Source organism: Globicephala melas, chromosome X, assembly GCF_963455315.2.
Source record: "Globicephala melas chromosome X, mGloMel1.2, whole genome shotgun sequence".
NCBI lineage: Eukaryota > Metazoa > Chordata > Mammalia > Artiodactyla > Delphinidae > Globicephala > Globicephala melas.
In genome coordinates, this window is record NC_083335.1 from 91,115,934 (window position 1) to 91,131,835 (window position 15,902).

General features: G+C 37.9%; 1 protein-coding gene across 2 annotated transcripts in view; it reads right to left on the reverse strand.

Annotated features, from left to right (window-relative positions):
• USP9X (ubiquitin specific peptidase 9 X-linked) overlaps nucleotides 1-15,902 on the reverse strand; it is a 126,982-nt gene that overhangs the window by 37,298 nt on the left and 73,782 nt on the right. For both annotated transcript variants that reach the window (XM_030834942.2, XM_030834941.2), the window contains exons 22-26: nucleotides 8,144-8,274; nucleotides 7,666-7,944; nucleotides 3,567-3,692; nucleotides 2,479-2,604; nucleotides 1,258-1,424 (exon numbers count right to left, since the gene is read on the reverse strand). In XM_030834942.2, coding sequence (XP_030690802.1) covers nucleotides 1,258-1,424; nucleotides 2,479-2,604; nucleotides 3,567-3,692; nucleotides 7,666-7,944; nucleotides 8,144-8,274 — 829 coding nt within the window. The remainder of the gene's footprint in view (nucleotides 1-1,257; nucleotides 1,425-2,478; nucleotides 2,605-3,566; nucleotides 3,693-7,665; nucleotides 7,945-8,143; nucleotides 8,275-15,902) is intronic.

Consider the following 15,902-nt stretch of genomic DNA (forward strand, 5'->3'; position numbering starts at 1 on the left):
AGTAGAGGGCAGAAAACTTTTTAAACAAAGTTCCTTGATATTTAGTAGCAAAGAAAGTGACATAAGTTCCTAATTTAGTTTAAAATTTAAAAAAATCAGCATAGATTAAGAAATTTGTACCTCCAGGTCTGACTTCATCAAAACTCATGGCTAATCATCTTTCCTCTCCTCCAGACTTATTCAACCTATTTATCTTTCTTAACATACAGAGTTGTCCGACGATGATAAAGTTTTCTCAAAGAGATAGCAAGCTCAAGCTTATTTGGGCGGGGGGGATCCCATCAAAGAACACAGGCTGAACTAGATGTCTTCAAGGAAATTACCAAGGAACTTCTAAAATAATAGAGATTCCCACTGGAGACCACTAAATTACTTTACAGCACGCCCTGGAGTGAGTTGAACCTACTACTCCATCACACCACGTACACTTAAAAAAAAACAAACAAACAAACAAAAAAGAAAAAAACTTTACCACTAGGCTTCATGTCAGCAAAGTGCTTATTCTGACTTTACACTAACTTTTCATCAGTGATTTCTGTCATTGTTGAATGGAATGTGAAAGAATAAACAAAGTGAACATTTCCTGTGTCTTTTTGCAAAATGTACACGAGATAGATTAATTACATATAACAGTGATACTGATTAGAGCTCAAGTTTAAAAAGTTACCTTATGAAGGTCAAGATTTAGACTGACATAAGAGGATGGAAAACCTAAATTTTCTACAAATTTGATTGACTTGCACAAAAAGAAGCCCAAAACAAAATTAATGTCATTGAATAAATGCTCTAAAAATGAAAAACTAGGACTTTATAATTGGTCTTTATTCTCAGTGTAAAATGCAAAAGTTCTTACCATAACCATGCCTTGTGAATTCCACATTGACTTAACAACTTCACTAAAAAAAAACACTTGGCCCTAGGTATCTAAGAAAGGAAGCTAAATGTCCTATTTAATTTAAATCTTGTAAGCCAGATTTTTTAAATGGGCTAAAACACACACCTCTTAGGTGAAACTAAATTCTGGAATTACAGAAAAATTAATTTTACTTCGAGAATTAATGTTCACATTTTGTAGACAGTAAGACCAAACAAATTCAGGTCTAGGCAAAACACAGTTAAATAAAAATTTCCTAAACATTAGTGTGCTATAGAGACAATAAATATTTGATTCCTGGGATAAATTCTGCCAACATAAATTCATTCATTTCTGCTTAAAAAAATAAGGTCAAATTTCTTACAATTAAAAAAGACACTTACTTGCTGTGACAGTGCAACAGTAAATCAATAATGAATGTCTGCCAAGCCTTTTCTTTACTAAGAGTATCTAAGGCTGTCGGAATCAAGGCAAAACATAACGTCATCACCTCCAATGCTTCACAGCAAACCTGTTCATCTTCCAAATCTGGCTCACTGCCTGCATTGGTCTGTAAAATTATAGTCAAGGACAAATTACCTAGAGATATATTTAAGAAAAATCTCATACAAACTTCAAGTTAGTGCTTAAAACTTACCTAGTCACTTAAACCACTGGGCCTCAGCTTCTTTACCTACAACTCTTGAGGCCCCTTTGAAATAGCATGGAAATGAGTATAAACAGATGATAAAAGTCTAATTCTATTCTTTTGCTACGTCCCAAGGATGGCTGAAGGAGCACACTGAGCATATTACCTGCTTCTTTGTCCCCCAAGCTCTTAGAGGCCTTCTAAGTTGTGTACTTCTGCACCAACAATCATTCCTTCCTCAAGAACCACTCTGGCACTGCAGTCAGAGTACCCAACTTCTGACTAGTCCCATTATAGCTTACCTATAGTGCCATTTTATTCAAAAGCAATTGTCTCAGACAACCCTTCAGGAAAGGTCTGAAGGTTTTACGACCTAAAATATACTTGGGTAGGTAGCTAATAAATTCTAAACTGAAGTTATCAATAAGTAATATTTATAGTACATGCCTGAAAAAGAACAGGCGTTCAAATATTAGCTGAGTGAATAACCAACAGTATAGGACATCAACATATATCCCAGGCAAATCACGGTTATGTTGGCCATAAAAGGGAAGCTCCTATAACTTAATTTCCCCTTCTAAATATGCAGCAGTGGCTATCAGGGGCAGGTATATGTAACAGAAAATCAAAGAGTCAAACACAGTCTCTCTTCTGTAAATAATTTGATTAATCTAATGGAAGATCAAGGATGATACCTAATTGGCTGACACTCTTGAATGCTTTAAGAGTCAAAAATACTTAAATGCCATGATATCACAATTGACAGTTACCTAAACCAAAATACATAGGACAGAAAGATGATGAAAGAAGAATAAAGAGAATAGGAGAAAACAAATTCAGTATGAAATAATTATACTTGACTTTAGTGAGAAGTAGAAAAAGACAGTTTTATATTAAGATGGCAGACATAATAATTCAGCCTCATGCACAATTAAACATTTTCTTAAAGGTAATATATTTCTGTGATAATTCTTACCTTCTCATAAATTTTAGTGATTTCTTCATTTGGGCTAAATACTAGCTGTAATGCCCCACATCCTGATGCCCAGATAATTTTTTGTATAGCTCTAATTACACAAATATCAGGCATATATCTTGAAGCCTGCAAGATAATGAGTAATCAAAACAGTTGACACAGTATCAGAGTGGAATAATCACTAGAAAAGCAAAAATGTTTCTCCCTGTAAAGTAAACAGGAATGGCTGTGAAGTAGTACCACTGTCTTTAGGTTCCCAAGTTGCCTTTGTCCCATTATTTCGTTTAACAGCAATACAACAAAGTATGTTCTCCAAGTTATTATCTGGCTCTACACTAACTTTCAGAAGAACCTTAAAAAGACTACAGAGGTGATCAAACCATTCCACTCCTAGTTTTTTACCCAAGAGAAATAAAAACTTAGGTCCACACAAACACTTGTACAGAATGTTCACAGAAGCTTTATTCACAGCTAAGAAAGAGAATGTCCTTTTCCAAGTATATGGATAAACACAATGTGGAATATTCATAATGGGATATTACTCAGCAATAAAAAGGAATGGACTAATGGTCCACACCACACAGAGAATTCTCAAAGTCATTATTCTGAGTGAAAGAAGCCAGACATAAAAGAACACACACTGTATGATTCCACTTGTGTAAAATTCTAGAAAATGAAAACTACTATATAGTAACAAAAGATCAGGGGTTATCTGAGGCCAGGGGTAGACAGGGAAGAAGAAGAGACTTCAAAGGGGCATATGGAAAGAGTGATGGAGACATTCTGTGTCTCGACTATGGTGGACGTGTGACACAAATATGTATTTGTCAAATTTCACTTAATTATATGCTTTAAAAGGATGCTGTTCATTGTACATAAAGGTGATTAAAACCAGAAAGCACTAATATTATCATTAGGTAAAATTCATGTTAAGGGAACTTTATCTAGACTGAGTCAGTGATTAAAGTGAGTGGGCCTAGGAAAATTAAGCCCCCAAATGTGATAAGGGTTATTTCTACATAAAGAGAGGGTCAAAAGTGAAAGAAACGAACCTTCCAGAATTCCAGCCTTACAAATTCAATACTAACCTCATCAGATATTTGCTGAGCAAGACGAATTGACACATTTCTAAGCATGCATTCAGATGACGGATTAGGAATGCTCTGAAGGGCACTTTGTAGCACCACTGCTTGATCATGAGTAACTTGGTTGACCTGAAAAAAGATAAATATTTTACTTTAATACTGCATACATAATCAAATCCAATCATTTGCTCCTCACTCATCATCACTCCCTCAGGATGACCTCCCTTCTGTATATATTCAGTACACTGTAGAACCCGTGTGACTTACACAAAAAGTTCTGTGCATTGCCAACAATGTGGGCTTCCTCTTTTTCTTGTGTAGTGGAGTGCCACATATTCCTCTGCAAACCCCCATTCTAGATTAATCCAACTTGTGTATCTACATCTGCATTCAGCACAACTTGCAGAGGTGAGTGATAAACTGCAGTCCTATCTAGAAACTCAGTAAAGTACTTCACATGCATGCTCCTGGGCAGACCCTGCTCCCCATTCACCCTGATCATCAAACTCTTTTGAGAAAAGAAAAATTAAGGAATATCAATAACAGAATAAAAATACTAATGTATAAAAGGTACCAGACCAAATTTTTAAGCCCATAAAGAAAAAAGATTACTTTTTTTTTTTTTTTTTTTTGTGGTACGTGGGCCTCTCACTGTTGTGGCCTCTCCCGTTGCGGAGCACAGGCTCCGGACGCGCAGGCTCAGCAGCCATGGTTCACGGGCCCAGCCGCTCCGCGGCATGTGGGATCCTCCCAGACCGGGGCACGAACCCGTGTCCCCTGCATCGGCAGGCAGACTCTCAACCACTGCGCCACCAGGGAAGCCCAAGATTACTTTTAAGTTGTTATTAGCCAGGCAATTCTGACTGCCTTTCAAGTCCTAACTCTTCTCCATATTGTAAGTATTTCTACAACAGTATTTAAGACAAGTCTGTTTTTACTAATTTTTGCCTTTAGCGCCCTATTGACTGTGAGCTCCTTGAGATTAGAGGCTATTATGTACCTCTGTATACACAGTGGCACATTTTCTGAATAAAAGAGAAAAGTGAAAGAGGGGAGCATTTATATTTTGTGTTCTTCATTAAGCTCCTGTCAGGGATTATGATAATAATCTGTTTTTATCTTAAGAAGAACACCACTTTTAAAAAATCTGAGTAAGCGTGGTACCTTTAATGCAAAACAATTTAAGACTTGGGCCACTTTTTTTCATTACCCTTTTTAATGAAAATGGAGAGAAAAGGATTATGAATGCACATGTACCCACCGCCCAGCTTCAACAATTATGAACAAAGGACCAAGATTACTTTGTCTAACCACTCCCCTCACTTTCCATCCAGGCCCCACCCCAGGATTATTTTGAAGCAAATCCTAAATAAAATTTCATCTGTAAATACTTCAACATTTTTTTTTTAAAAGAGGGGGCTCTTCCTTCCCCCCCCCCCCCCCGTACGCAGGCCTCCCACCGCTGCGGCCTCTCCCGCTGCGGCGCACAGGCTCCGGACGCGCAGGCCCAGCGGCCATGGTTCATGGGCCCAGCCGCTCCGCGGCACGTGGGATCCTCCCGGACCGGGGCACGAACCCGTGTCCCCCGCATCGGCAGGTGGACTGTCAACCACTGTGCCACCAGGGAAGCCCCGGGGGTCTTCCTTTTAAACATAACCACAGTATCATCATCACACCTAAAACAATTATAAATGCTATTATCTCAATTATATGTGATTATTATAGTATCACATATCTAATCAATATTCTAATCTCAAGGCCTAAGCCATTCATTCTTAAAATAGAAAATCTATATTCTTGAAGCTTTTATCTTCTATTGGTAACTTAGTAAACCACCACTTATGATGCATATAAAACAAGTCAAATGTGTAGTTTGACTTCTCATAAATAGGTATTGAATTCTGGCATGTCTTGAGAACCTTTGGTAAAACGGATCAAGGTAAAAACAAGAGTCAAAATAAGTTCAGAATTGGAGGTTAAGACTGTCAAGGTGGGAAGAGAGGCTGGCAACAGGCTAAATCAACTACAGTTCATCCTTGAACGGCATGGGGGTTAAGAGGACAGACATTCTAGGAGTCGAAAATCTGCACATAACTTTACAGTCGGCCCTGGGTATCTGTGGTTCCAATCAATTTAGGATCATGTAGTACTGTAGTACTTATTGAAAAATCCATGTATAAGCAGACTCGAGCAATTCAAACCTGTGTTGTACAAGGGTCAACTGTACATCTTTTTTATTACCACCTGTGTGTGTGTGTGTGTCTGTGTGTGTATGTGTATGTATGTGTATATATATATATATGCCAAATACAAGCTAGGAAGAGATTCACATGGAGTTTTTAGTACGTTTAAAATAAATGAAGGAAGGAATTCCCTGGTGGTCCAGTGGTTAGGACTCCGCGCTTTCATTGCCGAGGGCCTGGGTTCAATCCCTGGTTGGGGAACTAGGATCCCTCAAGCAGTGCAGTGAGGCCGAAAAATAAAATAGAATAATTGAAAGACTATTTGGGGTTTTTAGCGGTTCCATACAAATTTTAGGATTATTTGTTCTAGTTCTGTGAAAAATGTCACAAGTTTTGATAGCGATTGAATTAAATCTATACATTGCATTGGGTATGAACATTTTAACATTAACTCTTCCAATCCATGAACACAGGATAACTTTCCATTTCTTTGTATTGTATTACAATTTCCTTTTATCAACGTTTATAGTTTTCAGAGTATAGGTCTTTCACTTCCTTGGTTAAATTTATTGCTAGGTGTTTTTTTTTTGGATGTGATTGCTTCCTTCATTTCCCTGATAGCTCATTATTAGTGTATAGAAATGCAACAGAGTTCTGTATATCAATCTTGTGTCCTGCAGCTTTACTGAATTCACTTATTAGTTCTAATGGTTTTTTGGTGGAGTCTTTAGGGTTCTATACGTATAGAATAGTACCATGATCATCTGCAAACAATGATCCAGCAATTCCAGTCCTGGGTATATATCTGAAGAACATGAAAACACTAATTTGAAAAGATATATGCACCTCAGTGTTCACAGCAGCATTATTCACAACAGCCAAGATATGGAAGCAATGTAAGTGTTCATCAACAGATAAATGGATAAAAAAGATGTGGTGTGTGTGTATACAATGGAATATTATATTATTCAGCCATAAAAAGAATGAAATAAGTCCGACAAAGAAAAGACAAATACTGTATATTTTCATGTATACATGGAATCTAAAAAATAAAACAAACAAATATAACTAAACAGGAACAGAACCACAGATACAGAAAACAAACTAGTGGTTACCAGAGGGGAGAGAGGCAAAATAGGTGAAGGGGATTAAAAGGTACAAACTACTAGGTATAAAATAAGTGAGCTATAAGGATGTAAGGTGGGGACTTCCCTGGTGGCACAGTGGTTAAGAATCCGCCTACCAATGCAGGGGACACGGGTTTGAGTCCTGGTCCGGGAAGATCCCACATGCTGTGGAACCACTAAGCCCGTGCACCACAACTACTAAGCCTGCGCTCTAGAGCCTGTGAGCCACAACTACTGAAGCCCGTGCACCTAGAGCCCGTGCTCTGCAACAAGAAGCCCGCGCACCGCAACACAGAGTAGCCCCCACTCGCGGCAACTAGAGAAAGTCCACGCGCAGCAACAAAGACCCAACACAGCCAAAAATAAATAAATAAACAAATTTAAAAAAAAAAAGGATGTAAGGTACAACACAGTGAATATAGCCAATATTTTATAATAACAATATGGAGTATAAGCTATAAAAATATCAAATCACTTTGTTGCACACCTGAAACTAATATAATATTGTAAGTCAACTACACGTCAAAAAAAAAAATTAAAAGTCAAACAGGATTTAAGGGAACAGGGAAGAACTGCCCTCTCAGAGTAGAGTCAGTGAAAAGCATTTGTAATTTTAATACAAATATAATTCAATAGAAGGAAACAATTAAAATGAGGAACCACTGGAAAGGAACTGAAAACATTCTGAATCAACTCTGAACTCTATAAGCAACTCTTAAGAGTTTCTAAGAAGTTTAACTTTAAAAGTTGCCATCTATTATTACAAAAAGATTTTTAAAAAGTCTGTATTACCGACGCCATGGGATTCACGCCTTCCACACCTGGCTGACAAGCTTCCGCCACAGCTCGTACGTGGCCATAGCCAATGGCAGTTAGCAACAGCTTGGCTATTTTAAGAGCATTGAGGTAGGCACCCCTTCGAGTTTCCATATCTGCATTTGGTAGGAAGTTATTTCTGGTTAGCATACTCAGGACAAGGGGTAGGCCACCACTTTTCAAGAAGTGAAATTGAAAATCAGAGGAATCATCAGCCAGAGGTGCACCAGCAGGCATTAACAAGGCATAGACTACCTGGAAAAAAGTAGAAGAACTGTATTAAAAGGTTTTAAGATAATTTCTTATTTTCCTCATCATCACTGGTTTAAAATTTTCCCATATTTTGAAATTCTTTCAAAAACATTTCATTACAATTTTATCCATGTTCTTCACATTATCATATAAAAGGTCAAATTTCAAGAACATGGAATAAATTCAAAAAGTAAAAACCAACCTCTGTTAGGTACAGCACTTGCGAGGCTGAAGGACCAAAGAAAAGCGAGTCAAGAGATGGACTAAGGCTGCTTTCTCCAAGTTTGGCGTGGTCTAAACAAATAGCTCTTAATTTTTCTATTGTTGTGCTATCTGTAAGAAAAAAAAGATACATAGTCTAAAATAAAACATAATTCATGCATTCATAGTATTTTACTTTTGATATTCCGAAGACTACTTTAGTATGGAATAAGAATCAATTCAGCTGAGTTACAGGCTCAAACTTCACAAGACATAACCAGATCTGGATTGGTTTAAAAAAAAAAAAAGTCCCAATCAACCAGGGCTCTTTAATCACTCAACCCAAACACGAAGGAAGCAGTCTCCTCCTACACAGAGACCTCAAATCAACATGTCTTCCTCAGGCACTAGAGACCAAAAAACTACAACACACTTCAAAAGGAAGTAGTTCTTATTGAAAATAAAAAACCAGAAATATGACAAGCTCTTCCTTCCAACTTATGTTAGCTTCCATGACACTGTGTATTAACTCAACAGTCCCCAGCCTTTTTGGCACCAGGCACCAGTTTCGTGGAAGACAATTTTTCCACAGACCGGGGTGGGGGGGATGGTTTTGGGATGATTCAAGCGCATTACACTCATTGTGCACTTTATTTCTATTATTATTACATTGTAACATATAATGAAATAATTATACAACTCACCATAATGCAGAATCAGTGGGAGCCCTGAGCTTGTTTTCACTTGTCACTCACTGATAGGGTTTTGATATGAGTCTGCAAGCAATTGATTTATTATGGTCTCTGTGCAGTCAAACCTCTCTGCTAATGATAATCTGTGTTTGCAGCCGCTCCCCACAGCACTAACATCACTGCCTCAGCTCCACCTCAGATCATCAGGCATTAGATTCTCCTAAGAAGCGTTCAACCCTAGATCCCTCGCATGTGCAGTTTACTGTAGAGTTCGGGCTCCTATGAGAATCTAGCTGCCGCTGATCTGACAGGAAGCAGAGCTCAGGCAGTAATGAGAGTGATGAGGAGCGGCTGTGAATACAGATGAAGCTTCCTTTGCTCACTGGTCCGGCCTGCTGCTCACCCCCTGCTGTGCGGCCAGGTTCCTAACAGACCACAGATCGGTAGCAGTCCGTGGCTTGGGGACCCCTGTATTAACTGGTTTGTTACAATGAAAGAAGCTTACTGGTATCCTTGGAAACTGAACCTTAAAAAGCAAACATTAAAAAAAAGGGAACAGTGCCTAATGTGCACATCAAGTAAGAAGATTTTTTGGATAATATTAAAAGATGAGTTTCATTTAAATCACACTAAAAAGATACAGTAAAAAAGAAACAATCCCATTATTAGCTACCAAACACTCAAACTTACTTCAGAAAGTACTTCAATAATCAAATTATTTCCAAGGTAAATGCCCTATGATTAAAATACCACTCGATAAATAAGATTTTCTTTTTAAGTAAAAGCTTTTCTTGAAGAATAAAGATAACTGAAAATTACTATAATTTCCTTAGGGTAAGCTAATTTTTACAGGCCTGGAAATATCAAAAAAACTTCAATTTGTGTTAAAATTGTTGGCTTTCCCTATTCCGAAGGGAGAGTGACATATAACTAAATGAAATATTCAGTTTTAATAATAAAACATTTGTGAATATCTTCTCCTGTCATTGAATACCCATCCCCTATATCATTTTATATTGATGATTAAAATGACAAGTCCTGTTGCCAGTACACTAGTTTAATCTCTAACACTGGGTATTTAGGTTTTCTCATTTTTTTTTTTAAACAATAAAGATCCAAGTTACTCTCTAAAAAGAAACCAATTCATATGCTGTATCTGAAAATATCTTGCTTAGTTTAAAAATATTCTGAGCGGGGCTTCCCTGGTGGCGCAGTGGTTGAGAGTCCGCCTGCCAATGTAGGGGACACGGGTTCGTGCCCCGGTCCGGGAAGATCCCACATGCCGTGGAACGGCTGGGCCCGTGGGTCATGGCCGCTGAACCTGCGCGTCCGGAGCCTGTGCTCCGGCAACGGGAGAGGCCACAGCAGTGAGAGGCCCGCATACCGCAAAAAAAAAAATTCTGAGCGAAGGAGGGAGGGCAAAGGGAATAGGAGAAAAGAAACAAGAGCTCTAAGAAAAGGAAGCACTGAATTTTAAGCAAATCATTTAATGTTGTTGGATTATAGTTTATTCATTTGAGGGATCTGAACCAAATGATCACTAGTGGCCATTCCAGTTTTAGCATTCATGAACCTAAATAATCTTAGGTCCTCGATTATGCACATGCTCATTTAACAAAATATGGAAAATAGAGACAACAAATTTAAACTGCCCATAAATCCTGGATTTTAGTTTATTTCTTTCTAGTTTTTTGAAGAGATACCTAATAAGCCTAATCAATTAAATGATTATAGCAACACAGTATAAGAAAGTCTAGAAAACGTTGAGCAGTAACACACAGGTTAATAGTACAAACTTTGGAGCCCAACTGCATGCATTATCTTAGAACTGCCTTTAAGCTGTGTGTCTCTGGTCAAAAGGAACAATCTCTCGGTGCCTCAGTTTCCCCATCTTTAAAATAGAAGTAAAAATAGTAATTCCCTAGGAATGTTGTGAGGTTTAAATGAGTTAACAAGTGTGAAATGCTCATAACAGATTTTGCCATATTTTAAGATATGAGTTAGACCAAACTCCTGGGAAAAAGGAAGCTCTGAAGAGGAAAAGCAACTCATTCCGCTTAGTAAAGCCATATACATTTTAATTTCTCTGTATCAAGCAAGAACCTGTTTTCCTGATGCGTGTAAAGGTCACAAGAACTCCTGAGGAGTTTAAATTACAAGAGTTTAAATTACCTACAGAGACTACTGTAGAAGTTCTAAGTTTAACAGCAAATCATACTGGAGGCACTGGACTTTAGGCAAAGATTCAGAATAAACAAAAGTAAAGTCAATGACTAATAAAAAAGCTTCTAATTCCATCTTGTTTTTTCCTCCTTTTAAAATATGTGCACGTGTGCACAAACACTAAATGATTACCCAAATGTTAGAAACAGAATTTATAACTACTTCCTTTTCTTAGAGCTCCTGCTTCCTATCTTAAAGAAGAATGTGCGCACCCATGTGTGTAACAACCACAGTGACAAAGAGTAGGTTAACATTTGTTGAATAGTGATTAAATACCCGTCACTAGGCTAGGGGTTTTCCATACATGACCCCATTTAATCCATGCAATTCTATGAAATAGTTATTAGTAGCTCAGTTTTACAGATAAGGAAGCTCTGAGAAACTAAGAAAACTCATGTTTAAGGCCATGGAGTAGCAACTTGAAGAAGCAGGACTTGAACTCAAGTCCATTTGAGTCCAAAGCCTATGATTTGTCTACTGTCATACAATCATTACTGGCATTTTCAAAGCTGGCTAGTTCAAATTTAGGTACTATACTTCGATTATATAAAATAAGATAAAAGCGCCCCCGTAAGCTTCCTGCTTGAGCTGCTCGGCAAGAGCTCCCTCTCGCCATCTAGTGGCACTATGCTCAAATCACAAGGTCAGGGATTATGAGATGGGATTTCCTTTTCAAATGTTGAATCTGTGTACATAAAGCAACAACAGCTGTTACTCAGATACTAGTAAGTAAAACAATACAAATTCTAAACTACACAACAGATAAGGATCGAATTAAATCATTAAGAAAAGCCTTCTTAACAGAGCAAATAAAAACTCAATTAGAAAAAAAAAGAAAAGCCTTATTTAAGAATCTAATTAACATCTAAATCGATTCTGTACCACATGACTCAGAAAGTGAGATCGGATGGGAAAGGTCAGACGTGTCTACTTTAGAAAAAGGAGATAATGTAAACACAACAGTTTAAAAAATTATCTGGGCCAATTATTGAACTGCATTTGTCAGCAATGCATCCATAAACCCCACTAAAATGAGAATAAATTAATATAAAATACATAAACTCAGAAGGATAAAGAAGTTAAAAGCTGAAGGAACATTAGAGATGTCAGCAAATTACTGAAGGTGTAGAGGGGATGGAAGATAGCTGGCTTAGCTGAACCCAAGAAGTGCTTCTTGGAGGGTAAGAGAAAGAGGGAGAGGGTACCTATAAATCAGCACTCCACCAAGTCCTGGAAAAGTTAAGGACATGAAAACAGAACATAATTGAGATGGTACAGATGAATCAAAGACTTAAAAACAGAGTGCCTGAAATCTGCCTAAGAGGCAAATTTCTACTCTACCTCCCTCCCCAATAGACTGATGAAGCTGGGAAGCAGATATCTCACTAATGTAGAGAATAGATACAAATATGGAATGCAAAAGACTAAAAAGCTGGATTAGTACCAGTATGAACCCATGTTTTTTTTGATATAAATGTGTTTACATACGTGTGTGTGTGTTTAAGTGTGTATTACTTCCTAAGTCCAATGAAAATGCCTAGACCACAAGAACACCCCAGTAGTAATGAGCACAATTTAGCCCTCACATTCTGGTTTCTAAATATCTTCCCTCACTAAAAGGAGAAATGTCTGATTCTAGGGCTGGAATAGAGAAAGTACTAGATGAACTTTAAATATCTTATGCCAGAAAGAAGTACTCAAAGGATGATGAAGCTATATTAAAAAAAGCACTGGGTTTATGTAAAAAAGAGAGTTGGGTACATATCCACTGACCATACCTGGGACAACTGAGCATCAAAATAAATAATGACTATAATGGCTATAACCCAATAGATAAAATAAGAATCCATGAGTAAACAGTGATAACACATAATTAATAGGGGAGAAGGCAAAGCTCTACTTTATAGTAGTATGCCAATATCCTTGCCTGTTGGAAATACACAATAAAGTATTTAAGGATGATGGGACATCAGACCAGCAGCAAATTACTCTCAAATGGTTCTTGAAGTCCTCAAATTGTACTTCAAACTTTTCTGTAAGGTTGTAAATGTTTCCAAAAAAACATTAAAAAAATTTTTTAAGTTGTATAGGATTGAATGATCTGATTGAATTCTCTCTTTCCACAAGCTCTGTTATTTTTAGTGCATAACTTTGTAGAATGTTAAGTTTTAGAGGAAAACACATATATTAGAGTAGAAACACTGAAATGTGCTCATGAAAAAATCCTACGGAAAAGGATCACTTGGAGGAAGGTCTTGAAAATTTAACACTAGAATATCTGGGGACAAAAAGTCAACAGAAGAGCTGGAAAAAGTTAAGGATACCACCCAAAGCTGGAATAAAATTAATGAGAGGAGAAAGGAAAGGCAAGAAAATCAGATTTAGTAGATTCAACACCACAGTCAAAGACATCTCAAAGATCCACAAAAAGCAAAACACGGAGAAGTAAATTAGCAAAGAAAGAACAGAAATCTCTCACAAATTAGGAATCTCCAGGCCCACTGAAAAACCATCACAAAGCAGACCTATACCAAGCAAGGCATTTCATCAGGAAAGTTCTAAACTCAATGATAAAACCAAAACTTCCAGAAACAAAGATCAAAAGCAAAGGAATATCTTGCACTGTTGGTGGGAATGTAAACTGATATAGCCACTATGGAGAGCAGTATGGAGGTTCCTTAAAAAACTAAAAATAGAAGTACCATACCATCCAGCAATCCTACTACTGGGCATATACCCTGAGAAAACCATAATTCAAAAAGAGTCATGTACCACTATGTTCATTGCAGATCTATTTACAATAGCCAGGACATGGAAGTAACCTAAGTGTCCATCGACAGATGAATGGATAAAGAAGATGTGGCACAAATATGCAATGGAATCTTACTCAGCCATAGAAAGAAATGAAACAGTTATTTGTAGTGAGGTGGATGGACCTAGAGTCTGTCATATAGACTGAAGTAAGTCAGAAAGAGAAAAACAAATACTGTATGCTAACACATATATATGGAATCTAAAAAAATGGCTCTGAAGAACCTAGGGGCAGGACAGGAATAAAGACGTAGATGTAGAGAATGGACTTGAGGACACAGGGAGGGGGAAGGGTAAGCTGGGATGAAGTGAGAGAGTGGCATGGACATATATACAGTACCAGATGTAAAATAGATAGCTAGTGGGAAGCAGCCACATGGCACAGGGAGATCAGCTCAGTGCTTTGTGACCACCTAGAGGGGTGGGATAGGGAGGGTGGGAGGGAGATGCAAGAGGGAGGAGATATGGGAATATATGTATATGTATAGCTGATTCACTTTGTTATAAAGCAGAAACTAACACACCATTGTAGAGCAATTATACTCCAATAAAGATGTTAAAAAAAAAAGCATATGTAACTATTAAAAAAAAAAAGGCAAAGGAATAGAACTCAGGAGAGCTTTGGTCTTCACACAAGCAACATTACCAGCTAGACAGTTGAGTAAATTTTCAAGCTAGAATTCAATACCCAAACTACTAATCAAATGTGAAGGTTAAGCATTCAGATTAGCAATGTTTCAGAAACGAATAACAAAACCACCTCCCACGTACCCTTTCTGAAATAAGTGCAGGAGGGTGTGCTTCAGCAAAATGACAGAGCCCCTCAAGAAAGGCTCAAGACATAGGAGCCAGTGAACAGGGATCCACCATAGGAAAGCTGAAGAAAGAAGTCCCCAAATGGTAGCTGTGTAGCGAACAACCAGATGAGAGGAGGCAGACGAAAAGTTCCAGGACAACAGTGGAGCCGACAGATTATATAATACACATAATAATGGAAAATTATTTTGAGAGGTTACTAGAGAATATGTGGAAAGAATTAGTAATAGGTGTATAGAAAATCAAGAAAATAAAAAGGGGAAATTATTAAACCCTGAAAAAAAAGTTGCCATTAATCCAGCAAACTACTTTTCACACACTCTTGAAAAAACAAATGCTGAATATGAATTTAAGAAATAACTGGGGCTTCCCTGGTGGCACAGTGGTTGAGAGTCCGCCTGCCGATGCAGGGGACATGGGTTCGTGCCCCGGTCCGGGAAGATCCCACATGCCGCGGAGCGGCTGGGCCCGTGAGCCATGGCCGCTGAGCCTGCGTGTCCGGAGCCTGTGCTCCACAACAGGAGAGGCCACAACAGTGAGAGAGGCCTGCTTACCGCAAAAAAAAAAAAAAAAAACTGGAAGAGGGACTTCCCTGGCAGCCCAGTTGTTAAGACTCCACGCTTCCACTGCAGGGGCTGCAGGCTTGATCCCTGGTTGGGGAAGTAAGATCCCACTTGCCACATGGTGTGGCAAAAAAAAGAAAAGAAAAAATTGGAAGAATGTGGAAGTAAGAGTTAAGTTTTCATTTACACAACAGAAAATCAGTAGGTATCTAAAACTGACAAACAGTTGTATGAGGGTATTATTTACAGATAGTATAGACATAGATAAGAATAAGAGCTACCAATTGAAAGTGGTTGTTTCCCAGGAATAAAAAAGGAACAATGCTATAGATGACACATGACCCAAAACACAGTCCAGGGGCCAGAAAATTTTTTCTGTAAGGGTCAGATAGTAAATACTTAAGGCTTTGCAGGCCATATGGTCTCTGCCACAACTGCTGCTGTGCTAAGACAAAAGCAGCTAAGACAGCGTGTACATGAATGGGCATGGCTTGTACACCAATAAAACTTTGTTTATGGACACCAAAATTTAAATTTCATATAATTTTCATAAGTCACAAAATATTATTCTTTTGATTTTTTCTTCAGCAATTAGAAATTGTAAAAACCATCCTTAACTCTTGGGCTGTACCAAAAACACACAGTGGGTTGGATG